The sequence below is a fragment of the Rhinichthys klamathensis genome, unplaced genomic scaffold (genome assembly GCF_029890125.1).
Source record: "Rhinichthys klamathensis goyatoka isolate OS25496 unplaced genomic scaffold, OSU_Roscu_1.1 h1tg000059l_1, whole genome shotgun sequence".
NCBI classification, from domain to species: domain Eukaryota; kingdom Metazoa; phylum Chordata; class Actinopteri; order Cypriniformes; family Leuciscidae; genus Rhinichthys; species Rhinichthys klamathensis.
Genome location: NW_026606604.1, coordinates 9,528,314 through 9,545,264, shown reverse-complemented (window position 1 = coordinate 9,545,264; position 16,951 = coordinate 9,528,314). Strand labels below are relative to the sequence as shown.

At 37.2% G+C, this 16,951-nt stretch overlaps 1 protein-coding gene across 9 annotated transcripts in view; it reads left to right on the top strand.

The window, feature by feature from the left end:
* asic1c (acid-sensing (proton-gated) ion channel 1c) overlaps positions 1-16,951 on the top strand; it is a 92,665-nt gene that overhangs the window by 55,605 nt on the left and 20,109 nt on the right. For 4 of the 9 annotated variants that reach the window (XM_056249298.1, XM_056249294.1, XM_056249292.1 and 1 more), the window contains exons 1-2: positions 11,703-11,870; positions 12,472-13,183. The exons of 2 other annotated variants lie outside the window; for them this stretch is intronic. In XM_056249298.1, coding sequence (XP_056105273.1) covers positions 12,536-13,183 — 648 coding nt within the window. In that variant the 5' untranslated portion in view covers positions 11,703-11,870; positions 12,472-12,535. Of the gene's footprint in view, positions 1-11,699; positions 11,871-12,471; positions 13,184-16,951 lie in introns of those variants that run through there. 3 more of the 9 variants (XM_056249291.1, XM_056249295.1, XM_056249297.1) reach the window with 3 other exon arrangements.

Sequence of the window (16,951 nt, the reverse complement as noted above, 5' to 3'; positions counted from 1 at the left end):
ACATTATTCTCATCTGAATTATAAATAATTGATTTCTGTATAAAATAATACTACCATTAATAACGCATTCGATTTTCTTTTTTAATCAATGTAGAATGTGTAAGATTAGTGCTCCGAGGACAAGAAATGAAAACCAATGCGATGAATGTCCAAAAGATGGGACCCACAGACTGTTTTGAAATGTAGTTGGATAAATATGTTTTGCTTTTAAAACAGTGTGTGTGTGTGTGTGTGTGTGTGTGTGTGTGTGTGTGTGTGTGTGTGTGTGTGTGTGTGTGTGTGTGTGTGTGTGTGTGTGTGTGTGTGTGTGTGTGTGTGAGAGAGAGAGAGAGAGAGAGAGAGAGAGAGAGAGAGAGAGAGAGAGAGAGAGAGAGAGAGAGACAGAGAGAGAGAGAGAGAGAGAGAGAGAGAGAGAGAGAGAGAGAGAGAGAGAGAGAGAGAGAGAGAGAGAGAGAGAGAGAGAGATTTTGGTTGGGTGACAGTAAGGTTACAGTTTGACAAGAGTTTACAGTGTGACAAAAGCACAATGTTGTGTTTTATTGCGAGTGTACACAAATATAAGTAAACACTTTGCAGGTTTAATGATCTGTATGAACAAAATGACGGAGTATGTTTTTTATGTTTCCACTGTTCAATCGCGGCCGCGCCTCTCTCTCTCTCACACACACACACTCCAGCATTGCAATCTTGACATCGCAGCCTGTTCATTATGCGGTCACACCAAACCCGAATAGAGCGTTAAATTCGCGTCTATCGCGTCTAGTTCGACGCTAGTCCAAAGCGAATAGGACGCGCGTATAAAGCCAACGTTTGAAGTGAACGCGCGTTCAGAGCTAAGCCGATGGTACAGATTATGTGTCCCTAAAGAACCCGCGTATCTAACAGTAGTTCCGCATTACATTAATTAATTTTTACGCGAGTTTTATTTATTTTTATACCGTGTATTCTCCGTGTAAATTCGTGCACCGAACCGTGACGCCCGTACCGTTTCGGTTCGGTACGAATACATGTACCGTTCCACCCCTAATATATATATATATATCAGTGATGCGCGGGTCAATGTATAAACAACCCGCACCCGACCGACTTTTTCAACTAACCCGCCCGCAACTCGGACCGCAAAAAAATAAAATAAAATATTGTACCCGACCCGCTTCCTGACCCGCATTTTTTAAAAGTAGTAAATGCTCATCGTAGCGTCATTGGGCCATTAGACGTGTAACACAAATGTGTAAATAGCATCGCAAGAAGTAGGCTAATTGTTTATTAATAAACATGAAGTTGACGTTGCTGACTCGAGATCTTCGCAGTAGTGAATGCGCCAGAGAGAAATGCACATTTCATACAGATAAGTAGAGAGCAGTCCGTGTTCTTTCGTTTTGAATTGTTCTGTTTACAAGTAGACATTTCAATATAGATATATTTTTCAGGTCTGGGAAGTAGGCTACCTTATACGCTGAGTTTCGGTTAATTTATGAGACACGCTCCAGTTCACGCGCCGTCGCCTCCGTGTCGTGATTATCTTGTCTGCTATATTTACTTCTTATTTATTAAATCCAGGCAATTGGTTGATGAAACATTGATTAAAAATAAGATACAATTATAAATCGAAATTCACTTTAAAAAAAGGCTTTCTGTTTGAGGTCTCTGTGAAAGTTTTAAAACAGTCTTTTAGTGCCGCTTCAGAGCGGTCACGTCCTTACATTGTTTTTTCCTCATAAATGCGAACACGAAAAATAAAATAAAATGAATATTTTATGTTCTGTGGAGAGCCAACCCTTCTTCATCCGGTGGGTAGTTTTACTTTTGATTTGCGCAGTGTAGCCTAATTCACAGAATTACAAAAAAAAATATTTTACCTCCTAAAAGTTGAATATTTGTTTTGTCACGCATGAATGCGTGTGTAGCCTATTTCCCTCATATAAATATAAAACGCATGTGTAGACTGATATGTTTCTAATGTCTGGACTCCTTTAAGGGGGTATGGATAAACAGACGTTTCAATATATTGGTAGCCTATTAAATGCATTTTCTGAGAATTTATAGGCCTATTTCAAGTTTTGACTGCAAATGTCACGTCCATAACGCTGGAATTAATCTATCCTCAACTAGTTTTGTTGTGTTGGTCTACGTATTTTATAATGTTAACTTCAAAATTCAAATAATAGGCCTACTAATAGCTATAATTTAAAGATGTGGTAGCATTGGATCTGGACGGGAAGGATAACTCTTGGAGTTGGAAGGGGTGTGTCGCGATTCTTTAGGTTCGTGGATCTGAGTGTCGTGATTTCGGTTTCATATCGCATATCGTTACAGCTATACCTTTCCTCTCTCCGCCTCCATCTCTGCCTGCAGACTGAGCTCGTGCGTCATCTTCGTGCCAGTTATTCAGCTAATAAAGTGTAGGCCTATGTATTTCATAGAAAAGTGTGTCTAGTAGCTACTATATCAATTACAAAGGTTTAATTGACATCTTTATTTCAAACGACCCGACCGACCGCGACCCGAATATCATTAAAAATATTTTTGGATGACTCGTAACCGCGGGTGACCACAGGCACCCGCTCATTTTGGATCAACCCGCGCATCACTGATATATATATATATATGTATAAATTATTTTTATATTTTATAATATATAATACATATTTATATATATTCAGATTATTGCATACTATATATAGCCTAGATAGATTGGAGTTGCGGATCAGTGTCAAACGCTTCCTCTTGACTTGATTGATCGTCCTAATTTAAAATTGAACACTGTGTTTCAGGGTTTGCCACTGACAGTTTATTACCCATTTGTTAAATTGTCAGAGAGTGTTTATTTTATTAATGCCATATTTCAAAAGTTGCGTTATAAATCACTGGATCATTATGATGGATTCCTTTCATTGTGAACCTAAAATAGCATCAAATTGTTACACGGTAGTGAAAAATACACAGGAAATGTCTTCGCATCATCAGGAAATAAATCCATCCATCAGACAGCCGTGTCACAAACCCGGGGAAAAATCCCAAAACATCTGAGAAGATCTTTCTGAAGGTGTTTATCACATTAGAGGGCACAGTCTCGCCTTTTTCTTTTTTTTCCTATATTTGTTTTTTCCTGAATAACAAATGAGGCCTTACAGCCTTTCCATCAGTTTCAAACAGTGTGACCTTGTGTCTCGTATTACATTCCTATGTGCAAGGCTTCTGTTTCCCATAATGCTGTAACAGATCTATAGCACACATCTCAGTCTGTCCAGGACCCTCCATCATCACTCCAGGATTTTCTTACCACTTCAGTGTAAACCGAGATTTCCCCAAATGATGCGTCCCCGTTCGCACGGCTGATTAAAATCTTCACTTCCTGGCCCGGTATCTTTTCATATACTCTAATACTTTCTGTGGTGTGAAAACCTAACCAGTAATTGCATGAACAAACATTCAAATCTCTTTGAAAGTATCTGTAATTAATTTAGATTGTGATTAATACTCCTGGGTCGAACATTTGGCCATTATGGTCTCACCTAATGATGTTTCATTTGTGTCTGATGCAACCTGGGATGTTAATGCAACCCGGCTGTGGAGGTAATAGTCTGCTGATGGTCATTTCAGATGAGATCATATCAGCATCTGTGTCGCTATGTGAAATTAATACGCCGAAGCTCAGCTGTGGTCTGTCTGATTCAATGGACAAGTGCCTAATTTGATCAATAGCTCTTTCTCGAGCGATATCGTCGTATCATGGGCCTTTTGAACATTTGTCATGATGTAATGACCGTAATGGAATGATATGCCGACTTCACAACTTGCCAACAATCACGAATCACATTAAAGGAATCTTTAGGTTTCAATACACGCTTTCTTGATCACATTGTGAACCACGGAAAATATCTTTGACTCGTGACCCATTTGAATCATAATCATATTTACAGTGAAGCACTTACAGTGGAAGTCAATAGGGGATAAAAAAGCTGAAACATCATGTTTTGACAAGACTAATGAGATTGCTCATTTTATGCAAAGTGCATTTACTGTGTGATTTTTTTTTTTTTGCTTTCGAATTTAACCTGATATATATATATATATATATATATAATTGATAAAATGTAACATTTATTTTATTCATATAAATATAATACATTTACTTTTTCATTAATATGGTATATATTTATTTGTTTTGTCTCATAATATATGCCAGTATTGCAACTTTCCTAGACCTAAAAATAACAATAAATGTTTGATTTGTGTGACATGAAAATATTTTGGATAATGCACATTTGATTTATTTAGGTTTTTTGGTTTATTTAAATATAATATATTTCTTTATGTGATTTTTTTGTTCTTTTTTATAGTTATTTAGTTTTATGCCTCATAAAATACCAGTATTGCGACTTTAAATAATTCAAAATTTGACACATTTTTTTTTTGTGTGTGTGTGATATTACAATCCCCTTCTTTTCCTTCACTCCTATTTTTGTAAATTCTTGTATGTAACGCCCAATTTGAACAGTCCAGTCAGTTACTTATGAATAAAAGGAAGTCTTCCTCAACATTCTATCTGAATATCTGTCGCACTCAGAAATATGCCAGATTATGTAAGCAAAAATGGTTTGTAAATGTCATTTCATGTAGAGTTTTACACAAACACTCATTAACATGCCAAGCAGAACTAGGGTGGATATCAAGATTTTATTATGGCTTCCGAAGGTTTTACATATAGCACACACAGACTCCTATGCGTTATATGATATGCTTTTTTTCTTTTTAGCTTTAAAGCTTAATTTGTTGTAATCGAATAGGGGGGGGATTACCTTTACATTATTCAGAGCGTCATCTTTTGTATTTCATGGAAGAAATGAAGGCATACGGGTTGGGAAAGACTTGACAGTATTTTCATTTTTGGTTGAACATGAGTATTAAACCTGAGGTAGATGTTCATGGTGTGTGTGTGAGTGACAGAACAGGTCTGTTTCTTCTCCTGATTGTGCTCAGTGCTGCTCTCTCATTCGGGATTCACAGAACAAGGCCCGGGGTTTGAAGAAAACAGCATCTGTTATTTACTGACACACACACACACTCGTCTCCCAGCTGACTGTGTGTTTGGGGAATAGAAGCAGTCAGGCAGCGGTGCGGCTCATTTGATTCCTCCGCTGGCTTCTGAGTCGCTTCATCACTCCTGCCTTTAACCGCTTTAAAATGTGGATCTGCTTTGATCACTGTTTGCAACCAACATTGTAATATTAGCTGTTGTTATTAGCTGTTAGCGCTCGGGGAACACACTTGTTTGGTTAGAATTTGTGATGTTTCTGGGGTAAATTCTTTTTAAAGGAGGCTTTCACAAAATATATTTTGATGTAGTAACAGACAGTCATTTAGGCTACCACACAAGTTAGCAGTTAGCTAGTGCTGTGTGAGAACTATGACCACAAGATGGCGCTGTTACCAAAGAGATTCAATGTCTTCCACAGCAAACAAATGTATGATTGTGTTTTAGATACATAAACTACACAATAATTGCTAGGTTAGCCAGACTTCTGGAGTTGTTTGACGATAGAGATGTGAGGATTATGAAGAAGATGATTTAACAGCAGGGTAGTTGATCTATAAAAAAAAAGTATCTATAAAAGGGGAAAAAAGCTTGTTATTTGTTCAAAAGGCTTCTAAAAACAATTTGACTCCTTTGGCAAAGGAGGGAAATCCAAAATGTCTGAACTCTTTTCGATAAGTTGTGAAGGATGTGCAAGCCAAGAGGATCCATTTGTGAACTTGATTTATAGAAATGAAGAAACTCATTTATCATGCTGTTTTGTTTCAGCGGGGAAGCTGGCATAAGGTTAGCTGGGTTAAGCTGGTCTCTTAACCTGGTCAATATGGTTTTCATCTGGTCTATCTGTAGTCTAGTTGAAAAGTATCCTTAAAAAGTCTTTAGAATAGAATATAGAATAGAAAACTTCATTGTCATTGTCACATGTACAACGAAAAGAGGTTCTTTATCATAGCAGTTTTACTGAGTAAACTGAGTTTTTTTTACTGAGTAAAATCAAGGTTACAACCTTGAAACCTTGATAAAATTGCAGATAAATCCCACTTAGGCCACAAACTACAAAGATGCAGAAATCAATAGTTGCCACAAATAGTTTTTCCCCCCTTTTGCTCAATGTAAATCGAGATAAATCAGTTGTGATTCCCAGTTTTAGGACCATTCATTTCCATCTTAAATCTAAACATCTTCACAAGAGGACGGGTCGTCCTTGTCTGTCTCCGCTCGCTCGGGTTCATTCTGATACACACTTCACTGCTCTGACTGGAGTCTCCCTGTAAAGCGCACACACGAATAGGGATGTGATTTTTAAGATTTCATCATCCCACCACAGATACTTGACATGATTTAGTGATGTGCATCGGTACGGTCCGCCTGTTGAAATGTGAGCGCTGCTTCTGTCAAACCGCTCATATCTCTCACACATGTGCGCTGGTTTGATGCACTCAGTAAAACTGCTATGATAAATTGCATAAAAGTCTTGAAATATGGTGCTTGAGCAATAAAAAACAGGGAAAAATTTAATTTCAGGACTTTGAGATGTGATTTGGTTTGGCATTAGTCTTAGTCTTAGGTAAAAATCAGAACCGGCCCGACTGGGCCAGTAGGAAATATCCTTAGCATTGAGCCTTGCTTAAAGGCAGAGCTAAATGTGACATTTATTATAATATGGGTAACACTTCACAATAAGGTTTCATTTGTTAACATTAGTTAACTACATTAGTTAACATGAACTAACAATTAACATTTTTTAAAACATTTGTTAATCTCAACATTTATTTATTAATACATTATTTAATCAAAAGTTGAATCTGTTAACTTATGAACCTGAACAATAAACAGTTGTATATTTATTAATGTTAACAAAGACTAATAAGTACTGTAACAAGTGTATTGCTCATTAGTTAATATTAGTTCATGCATTAACTAACTAATGGAACCTCTTTGTAAAGTGTTACCATAGGTTTATGTGAAGTTCATTTAAATAAAAAGCTGTTATATTTTTTTAAAGCCTATTACACAAAAAATGATGCCTCTCAATCATACTTTAATGTTTGAATGGCTATAATTACTCATTTAATCCCCAGAAATTGAGAAAAATCCATTTACATCAGTATCTGTATTGTTATCGGCGATACTGCCCTTCATTCATAGTACTAAAGAGATTCCATGAAAATATAATTAACATTTTAATGTTAGGTATGATTAATCGCGATTAGTTTAAGACAGATGTACAATTTAAATAGTTAATTTTTTTAATCGATTGACAGCTTAAATGTGTGTGTGTGTGTATATATATATACACACACACAGTATATACAGTATTTCACTATTGCCTGCATGGTGGCTTTTTTACTCTGATGACTTTAATCCATCCTTGGGGTAATTTTTAGAAATTGTTTTTAATCTTTTTTAACTTCTACATTCTTTACACAAACAGTATTGAAATTCAGTATTGGTTTTGTTGTCATATTTTGGGACAAGAAAAAAAATCCTAAAGTTATTTAGGTTAGGGTTATTTTTGTGTATAGTAGCTGTGATTATGAATTTTTGAAAAGGAGAAACTAACAGAATAAGCACTTGGTTAAAAAATTAATACACATAAACAGTCATTTGCTCTAGCGACCCAGCAGTAGTGCTTATTGCTCCACTCAAGCTCATTTAAATTCTGTTTTCAAATCAGTGCTTAAGCACGTGTATTTTATTGAATGAAATCTCATATAAAGTTCACAGTGCTGCTTTAATGGAATTATGCATGACAGAACCAGCAGATGTCCTTCGGGACATTAACAGATCGTACCCTGAGAAAAGGGACTAATTTAAAAGCAGATGAAGATTGTAATTCACAGATGATCTGTAAAGGTTGGTCAGGTGATTTATTCCCTGATACTCCTTGATAATTAAAGTTTTTAGCGCTGTGGTACATTACCAAACGGTTGTAAATCTTATACGTTTACAGACTGTAAATATGTCAATTTTGCACTTGGCATTAGACAATGATTCGTTTAATAATCCAGTGATCCGAGACTGTGTAACAGAATCGTTTGTCACTCGCTGATCCAGTTCAGCAGTATTCCAGCCGTAATTGCTCAGTTCTGTCATAAATGTCCATGATGTGCAATGGGAATTGACAGCGGGACAGGTAGAAACGGTCCCAGGCATATTTAGAGCTGTCTGCGTGATTGCTCAGCCATCATCATATCTCTTTCAGCTATACCCTCACTAAGGAGGAGTGTATCTGATGGTGGTGTGTTTAGCGGTTAAAGATCTGGCTTTTAAGACCCGGTGATTCATGAACCATCATCACATACCAATAAACAAGGCTTTTAACCCTGAGCTGTTGTAGAGGGAATCATCCTTGCACACTCATGGCCAAAAATATTGGCATATTTTTCAAGGAATTCATCAACAGCTTTATTTCCTTAGTGCAGTGAACCAAAAATACACGAATAATGGTCTGGACACACTAGATTTCATGTTTGATTGTTCTGGCTTCGGACTACATCTCTGTTCTAGCAGTTTCGTCATTCTTCTTCTGCAAAATGCTCCAGATTTAAAGGCTTCCAACTTTTGACTGCTGTTTTCGGGTCTCTTCATTTGTATTCAATGATGGGATCAAAACTTTATTGCTTGCCACTTCAAAAAAGGCCAATGATTTATTTTCAACCATTAGATGCTTGCTTTAAATTTGGAGTTTGTCATGCTGGAAGACCTAAAGCATGATAAGATGCAAGATGCAATCTGTGGATGTTTTTTGGTGGGGAATTCTGTGGAATTAATTTAAAATTCAATTGTGTCAATGGTAAAATCAATCAATTATTGGTAGCTGAAAGCACGATCAACATTTGCCTACATGTTTAATAATCAAACATGTAAAAGGCAAAGGATGTGTTGGGGTCTTGAACGGGAGACGCTTCAATTCTGCAGATATGGAAAATGCAACAACTTTGATTTATTACAACTTCTGTAAAAATGCAAGAGGTGACATTTTTTTGCCAATGATCGTGGAAGAATAATACAGTGAAAAGCTTTTGCTTACTAAACTAATGGAAAGTGGCTGAGCACTTCGACTTTGGGAGTTATTTTGATTTATTCGTGTCACCTTTAATGTGATTAGTGGACGAATGGCATCATCTAATAATGTTTGAGAACTGATAGTTCCAGTTGGAATGAACTGGCAGTCAGAAAGCATGAGTTTCACACTCGTTTTATGACCAAAATGTAAGTTTTCCATCTGATTATTATTTTTGAAATTGAGCTCAGAGGAATAAGATAACGATCTTAGTTTATGGGAATACATATTCGACGCACCACAAAACTGGCTGGTTTTTGAAGTTCTTGCAGTTTTGCCTCTGAAAGATGTATTAATCCACGAGGCTTAATGACCCTAGACAGAGAAATATTGACTGTGGCTCCAGTGTAACTGGGAGAAAATTAGCCTCCACTGAGAGACCCGACTCTCATCTATATTTATATCAGCCTTCACTGAAAAATGTTTCCTGAGCAAGACATACAGATAGTTCTTCAATCCTGACCACACAGTAAATAAACACAGGAATGAAATATTATGGATTGCAGCTGGAATATTATGAAACCATGATTCTGCCCTTGACTCAGATAAAAAAAAAAATGTAAAAGCTGTAGAAATGTTATTGAATAGAAGAGGAATTTAATGTATTTTCAGCTCTAATAAGCTCAAGCGATACTGAACCAGTTTCATAGCTTTTGGAGTAAGCAGGCTATATGGAGTTATTAATAATTTGTGATTTTTAGGAAGAAATAATCACGGCAAAGGTTGCATGGTCAGGCCTAGACTAAAATGCATGTTTGAGCTGTTTTAGCTTAAAGCAACTTGCACTGAAATATCATTGGTTTGTCTCAAGATGCACACCAGTAATGCTTTTTACTGTTAGGCACGTTTATAAAATCTTTTTAAATATCCTAATTGAACTAAGGTCTAATCCTGACTTAATCTAAGCCCTGTCTGTGAAACCATGCAGGCCATAGCGTTGTTTGGGGCTTGTATTGGCAAGCAATATCTATGGGTATTTATATTTGCCTATAAAATAGTCTCTATATTTTGTATAATATCTCATCACGATGACTAGGTGTTTTTTAGTTTTCCATTAGAGTTTATTATTGTGGCATCCTCTAAATGACACAGAAACTGTGGTTGGTTGAATTACATTTAGGTCAGATGATCTGTCTCTTTCTGTCCAAGTGGGCTGTTCTTCATGCAGATAGTCAGTGGCTGATACAAGAAGCATGATAAACTGGGTTGGTTATTCTGGGGCTGATCAGATGCAATGACAGGCGAATGAGGGCAGAATGCAATCTTCAAAAACTTTTTTCATTTGCGCTGATAAATGGTTAAAAGAGAGGGGATTTTTATGCGCCAAAATGCCCTTTGAATGCCCCTTGATTTTGAAGGCATTCAACTATTTACCTGAAGCAGTTCTTGATCAGATGAGTATTTGATGGCATTCAGTCAGAGCACAAAACACTGCAGCCGAGGCTGATAATGTCACTGATGCCTGAAATTAACTTGGTTATAGGTCATATTTATGGGCTTTTCCATTCAGGAAGGCAAGGAAGTTGATTGAGTAACAAAATAATAAAGCACAAGCATAAATATTAATTTAACCAGGGTTTTATGGATGAGAATGAATGGAAACACTCGCCTGGTGTTTTTATTTCAATGCATTAACAGCCTGAAAACATGGTAGATTGTACATGATAACCTCTGAGATTACTTGTGAATCATTTTGCAGGTTTTTCCTTTTTCTTTCTACAAATTATATTATCATAATAATGTGAGTGAAAAGATCAGATAGAATTTTTGGCTTTTTTCAGGTTCAAATAAAAAACAAATCCCGGATTTTCAATGTGATCTCAGAGTTTTTGGACCCTACTGTACATGTAGACTCAATGTAAAAAATATATTGTTGGTTTAACTTAAAAATGTAAGTTACCTGGTTGCCTTAATTTTTTAAATTTCAATGAACTCAAAAGTTTGAGTTAATACAATGAAGGATATTGGTTTAATAAATAGAAACTCAAAATACTGTTATCTGAACCACATTAGTTATCTAAGTTGATGTGACAAAAGATACGTTGTGAAAACAAATCATGAAAATAGTTGTGTATGTATCATACATCATAAAATATCAGTTTATGATGTCCTACAGGTGTCAGCACAGGATTTTGTAAAGGAATGATCAGCTGCATGTCCACTTTTTCGTCATGCACAACATAAACAAGTTTACCTGACCTCATCTGACCCACTAATGCACATGTACATTTATATATGTGACTGATTATGTCCCGTGAGGATACTATTAATGTTAATGTAAAATAAACAACTGTGAAAGGCTCCCATAAGCATCAATGTCGACAGAAAAAACAGGTCTGATAAATAACATGGCCTCTGGGTATCTCTCTCTTAGTTGGCCATTTTTCTACTTTAATACAAGAAATATTCAAGCTTCTGGGTTTCCTGATTCAGGAATGCAAGAAACAGGGACAAATGGATCCATATGCCTGCTGCAAATCCATCGACAGAATAATTTGAGCGGAGCGGGAGGGGCCGAGCGCTCTCACACAAAGAGGAAAGCAACAAGAATCTGCAGCCAGCCTCACATAGTTGTTCTGTACAAAAAAAAATCCGAAAGCCGAAGAAGAGAGAAGAGGTGAAAGATGAGAGGAAAAACTCAATCTGATCTGTTCAAACAGCTTCACTGAAAGACGAATCAACCTGAGGATCCTGCAGAAACTACGCTGTGAATGAGACTGACATTAGCTGTATTTATCTTATTGAGCTTTGTTGGATTACAGCTTGGTAATGTACAAATCTTTTTTTTTTTACCTTTTATTTATATAGTTTTCCTTTGCATGGACTGGCAATGATATAGAATAATAAAGCTTAATGAATTCATTGGAATTTTGCTCCATTAGTGTAACTACATTACTGAACATGAAATGAAACACTTAATAATCTAAGTTAATATTAACGTCAAAATGTACTGATACATTATCAAAATTAAAAGTTACATCTGTTTATGAATCCAAAATAACATTAACTAACAATGAGCAGTACATTTGTTATAGTATTTATTAAAGTTTTTTAATGTTATTTAATAAAAACACAACTGTTAGTTGTCAGTTCATGCAACTAATGTGTAAATGTTTTTTATTGCTGGTTTGGGTTACACTTTATTTTAAGGTGGTGTCATTGTTACAGTGTAATTATAGATTTAAGTACTGAGTAATATTAATTAGCAACATGTACTTACTATAGTGTTTGGGTAGGATTAGGGTTTGATTGAAGGTTAGTTGCATGTAATTATGCATAATTTACTATGGTAAGTACATGTAACGTGTAACAAGGACACTATAAAGTGTTACCCTGGTTTGATTCATGTGATTATCTTTAATCACAGGATCATATTTCTTCATTGAGACCGTATTGATGCATGATGCATTTTGAAAGAGTTTAACAGCACTATGGAGGAGATGTCCGCGTCCGATCAGGAGGCAATAAACAAAGACTCTGTGATGGATGATGCCAAGACACGCAGCAGCCGGAGGAGACTCAGAATGACTTTAACCCACAGCGCTAAGGACGTTACAACTGCGTTTGTTCTTCGAACAAAAGTCCATGGGCTGAAACACGTATTCTCACCAAACAAATCTAAACTCCAGCGCTTGTTATGGCTCCTGGCCCTCTGTGTTTGCCTGGGGCTTCTCTTCACGTGGTCGTGGAATCGAATCCTGTATCTTCTTTCCTACCCAGCCGTGACCAAGATCTACATGGTTTGGACTCGCAACATGACGTTTCCGGCCGTTACGTTCTGCAACCAGAACCTCCTCCGCGTGTCCAACCTCACCAAAGCAGACATCTACCACAGCGGCTACTGGATGGACATCATGCACCTGAACCACACGGTCAACCGACAGAGCGTTTCTATGCTCAAACACAGCCGACACGGCGAGAAGCTGCTGCATCTTCTGGACTTCTCCAACTACAGCCCGCCTCCTGACCACCAGCTCAACACCACAGAGATGATTGACAGGCTGGGCCACCAATTAGAAGACATGCTGCTGGAATGCAGGTTCCGGGGTGAAAACTGCACTTACAAGAACTTCAGCCCTGTATGTAAACATCACGGTCATGCTTTGCACTTTCAGACACTAGCAAGTTTAAACCGATGCCACATTTGTATTTAACATCCGTTGCTCTGGATAAACCAGTAAAACAATTCACAGTTGTAATAAATCAAAGCTCTGACTTAAAGCAATTAATTATTAGTCTACCTGAATAAATCTAGCTGAGGGGTTTTGTGTTTCTAAGAATGCCTAGTTGTGTCTTCTGGGAAAAGCACAGGGCAAGGTGTTTAAATGGATTAGAAATGAGAGCGATTCCTATTTTAACAGCTTAGAGTCTGTCGGAAGAGATGGCAAAACCATTTCCACTGCAGCAATGTGTGTGTGTGGCTAAATCTCATGGAAAAAAAGGTCACATAAAAAAGGGGTACAAAATAATAATAATTCTATTTATGTGCTTTTGGAATTTTTGAAGTGAAATATTCTTTTGCGTTGCATTACCATTATTCTCAATGGCAGTTTTCATCCGAATCTCATTACTGTAGTCTTTTTTTAAAAACTTTTTATTCACTTTTTCCTACTATAAATGCAGTAATATATTTAAAACTAATAGTGCTGTCAAATCGATGAATTGCATTTAACATTAAAGTTTGTAAAGTGTGTGTGTGTGTACATGTATGTATGAACATGCATGTTTTGTGTATGTGTGTATATATACACACACACGCGCATACCTACACACAAGTTAGTGACAGTACTAAAAAAATAAGCATGAATTGACAAACACTGCCAGTATGTATACAGTATATATATATTTTTTTTAAATATCATAAATGTAAGATAAATTTCATATAATGTATTTTTCATATTTTTGTCATTTATTTTATTATATAGAATATTTTTATGCATTAAGTCACAAGAATGAGAATTTTTTGCTTTACAGAATGAAAATCAGTTGTGATTTTGGGGTAAAATATGAGCCGCTCATTACAGGTTTTCACCCAGATTCACCTGTGTATGTTTTCTTAAAGGGTTCATCGGATGCCCATTTTCCACAAGTTGGTGTGATTCTTTAGGGTGTTCATGTAAAGTTTGTAACATACTTTGGTTAAAATTCCTCAATGGTTGTGTAAAACAACACCCTTTTACCACCTCAAAGACAGCTCTTTTCACAGCGACCCGTTTCGGTGCATGTCTCTTTAAATGATAATGAGCAACTGCTCGCCCCACCCCTCTTTTCCCTGAGGTGTGTCACACAAGACACATAAAGTGCTGCCATGGCAACCTGCTCCGCAGAAACTTTTTTTTTTTTTTTTTTTACAGTCTATGGGCAGAAAGTATACAAATGGCTGAGGGAGGAAATATGCTAATACAGGACAGTGGTCGTGGGCGGAGCATGAGCAATATGACATCATATTGCTTAGAAAATCCAAACGGCTTGATTATTGAAAGTGTTTAGACTTTTTGAGGATAAAAAAAAAAGGAGTGAATTGATTTTTTTCATTGTATGGTGGTTGTGTCGACACACTGCAAAGACACATATGCAAACACCATATAAAAGTGAATTTTGCATTCAATGACCCCTTTATGTAAAATGTTCACTTCCAATCATTTATTTACAAAATTGCTGGCCGCATTTGTCATCAGCGTCAACATTAAGTTATCTCTTTTTTTATTTTTATTTTTATTTTGTAGAAACGTGTGGCAGGTTTAGAGGACTGTTCACAGAAACCCTGAGGCGAAAAATCTCAGTAACATCTACTGGCACAGAAACTGCTCTCTGACAAATTTCTGTGTGGAAGACGCATGAATTATTAAAAAGCTCTGGGTGCTTTGCACAGATGTGCTTAAAACCTGCCTCCAGCTAAACTCCATTGCTCAGTATCTTGATCCTCTTTTTCTTCATTATCAGATAGAAAACCAATCTACCTCTTATAATCCCCCAAACCCTTCCAGTGTTTAAGCATATGAAATTGTACGCATTGCTAGAATCTGATGTGAAATCAACAAGACTGCTTTCCATGAATCTGCGCTCACTTGCAGATTACATATGCACAAAGCTCTGAATCATCAGTCTAAATGAGTTCTCGCCTGGTGCGGTGCGCTTCCCTTCAGAATGAATGAAGTTAATTACTTGGGAAACAGGGAGGAGAGAGAGGCTTCAACTATTGTTGGAAAACAATGTGCTCATTCGATGTGTTTTGGTAAACCGTGATCTCGGCATGGCAAACACAAATCCTCTGTGATGCATCGACATGCTGACAACAACGTTTCATTTTTAGCTCACAGCACTTTCGTGTTAATTGAGATTTTGAGATAATCATAACCATCTTACTCTTCAGATGCTTGATAAGAATGTGGGAACATAACGATCGTAGGTGTGATAGTGTCAGACTGATTCGTTTGATTGAATGTCCTCTTTTAAAGGTCAAGTGTACAATCTTGTGACACTGAGCAAAATTGCAAAAATGAATAGATTTTAACATCATCTTGCCCGTGCAAAACACTGCCAGAGTGCTTTTTGGGAGGTTTAATTTAGTGTGCTTATGCAGTTGCTAGGGTGTTTTGCAAGGTTGCAGTTGCCAAGGCATTCTGAGTAGTAAAGCATGTTTGTTTGTGGTTGCTAGGGTGTTGCTATGCAATTGCTAATGTATTCTAAGTAGTTTGTAGTAAGTAGTAGTGTGTTTATGCAGTTGCTAGTGCGTTTTGAAAGGTTGCAGTTGTTAAAGCCCCGTTCACACTACACGCGACCAAGCGACGCGATACCATTCATTTCAATGGGGAGCTGGCGATTTCCGGCGACACGCGCGACAGCGACCGTTGGCGACCGGATGGGGCGTGTCTGGCGACGCGACAAAGTTGAGATCTGTTTAACTTTATGCAAATGAGAAGCGACTTTCGGGAGCGACAACCAATAGGAGCGGAGCGCGTATGATCCTTCTCCACATCATTGGATGTAATTCATAAAGGCAACCAGTAGTGGGAACTCCCACTAGCGACCTCATCGCCAGCCACTGGCGACATGCAGCGACAAAGTCGCTTGTAGTGTGAACGGGGCTTAAGGCGTTCTGAGCAGTATAGTGTAGGGTGTTGCTATGCAATTGTTAAAGTATACTGAGTAGTTTAATGTGTTTGTATGTTTGCTAGGTTGTTGCTATGCAGTTGCGTAGGAATTCGAACGAAGTAATTTTTAGAATGTTTTATGTAGTTGTTTGTGTGCTCTGAGGTTGTCCAGGTGTTACTATGCAGTTCTAAAATGTTCAGAGCATAGCATGTTTGTTTGTGTTTTCTAGGGTGTTGCTAAGGTATTCTGAGTAGTTTAGTGTTTGCATGGACTTGTCAGGGTGTTCTGGGAAGTTGTCAGGGTGTTTCTCTGCAATTTCTATGAGTGTTTGCTTGGCTTTTCTGCAAGGTTGTCAGGGTGTTGCTATGCAGTTTCTAAGGATTTCTGAATAATTTTTGTATAAAAAATAACCTTTGTATGCAGTTGCCTGGGTGCTCTGTGAGGTTGCCCTGGTGTTGCTATGCAGTTGCTAAGATGTTTTGAGTTGTATAGCATGTCTGTGTGTTTGATTAAGGTTGCTAAATTGTTATATTCTGACTATAGTGTATTGTTTGCCATGTGGTTGCCAAGGTGTTCTGGGAGATTGTCAGGGTGTTGCTATGCAGTTTAAATGGTGTTCTGAGTAGCTTAATGTTTTTGTATGTAGTTGGCTAGTTGCTAGGGTGTTTTTGGAAGGTTGCTAGAGCATTGCAGGTGTTCTGAATAGTTTAGTGTATTTGTGTTCATTTACTATAGTGTTATTGGTGGTTGTC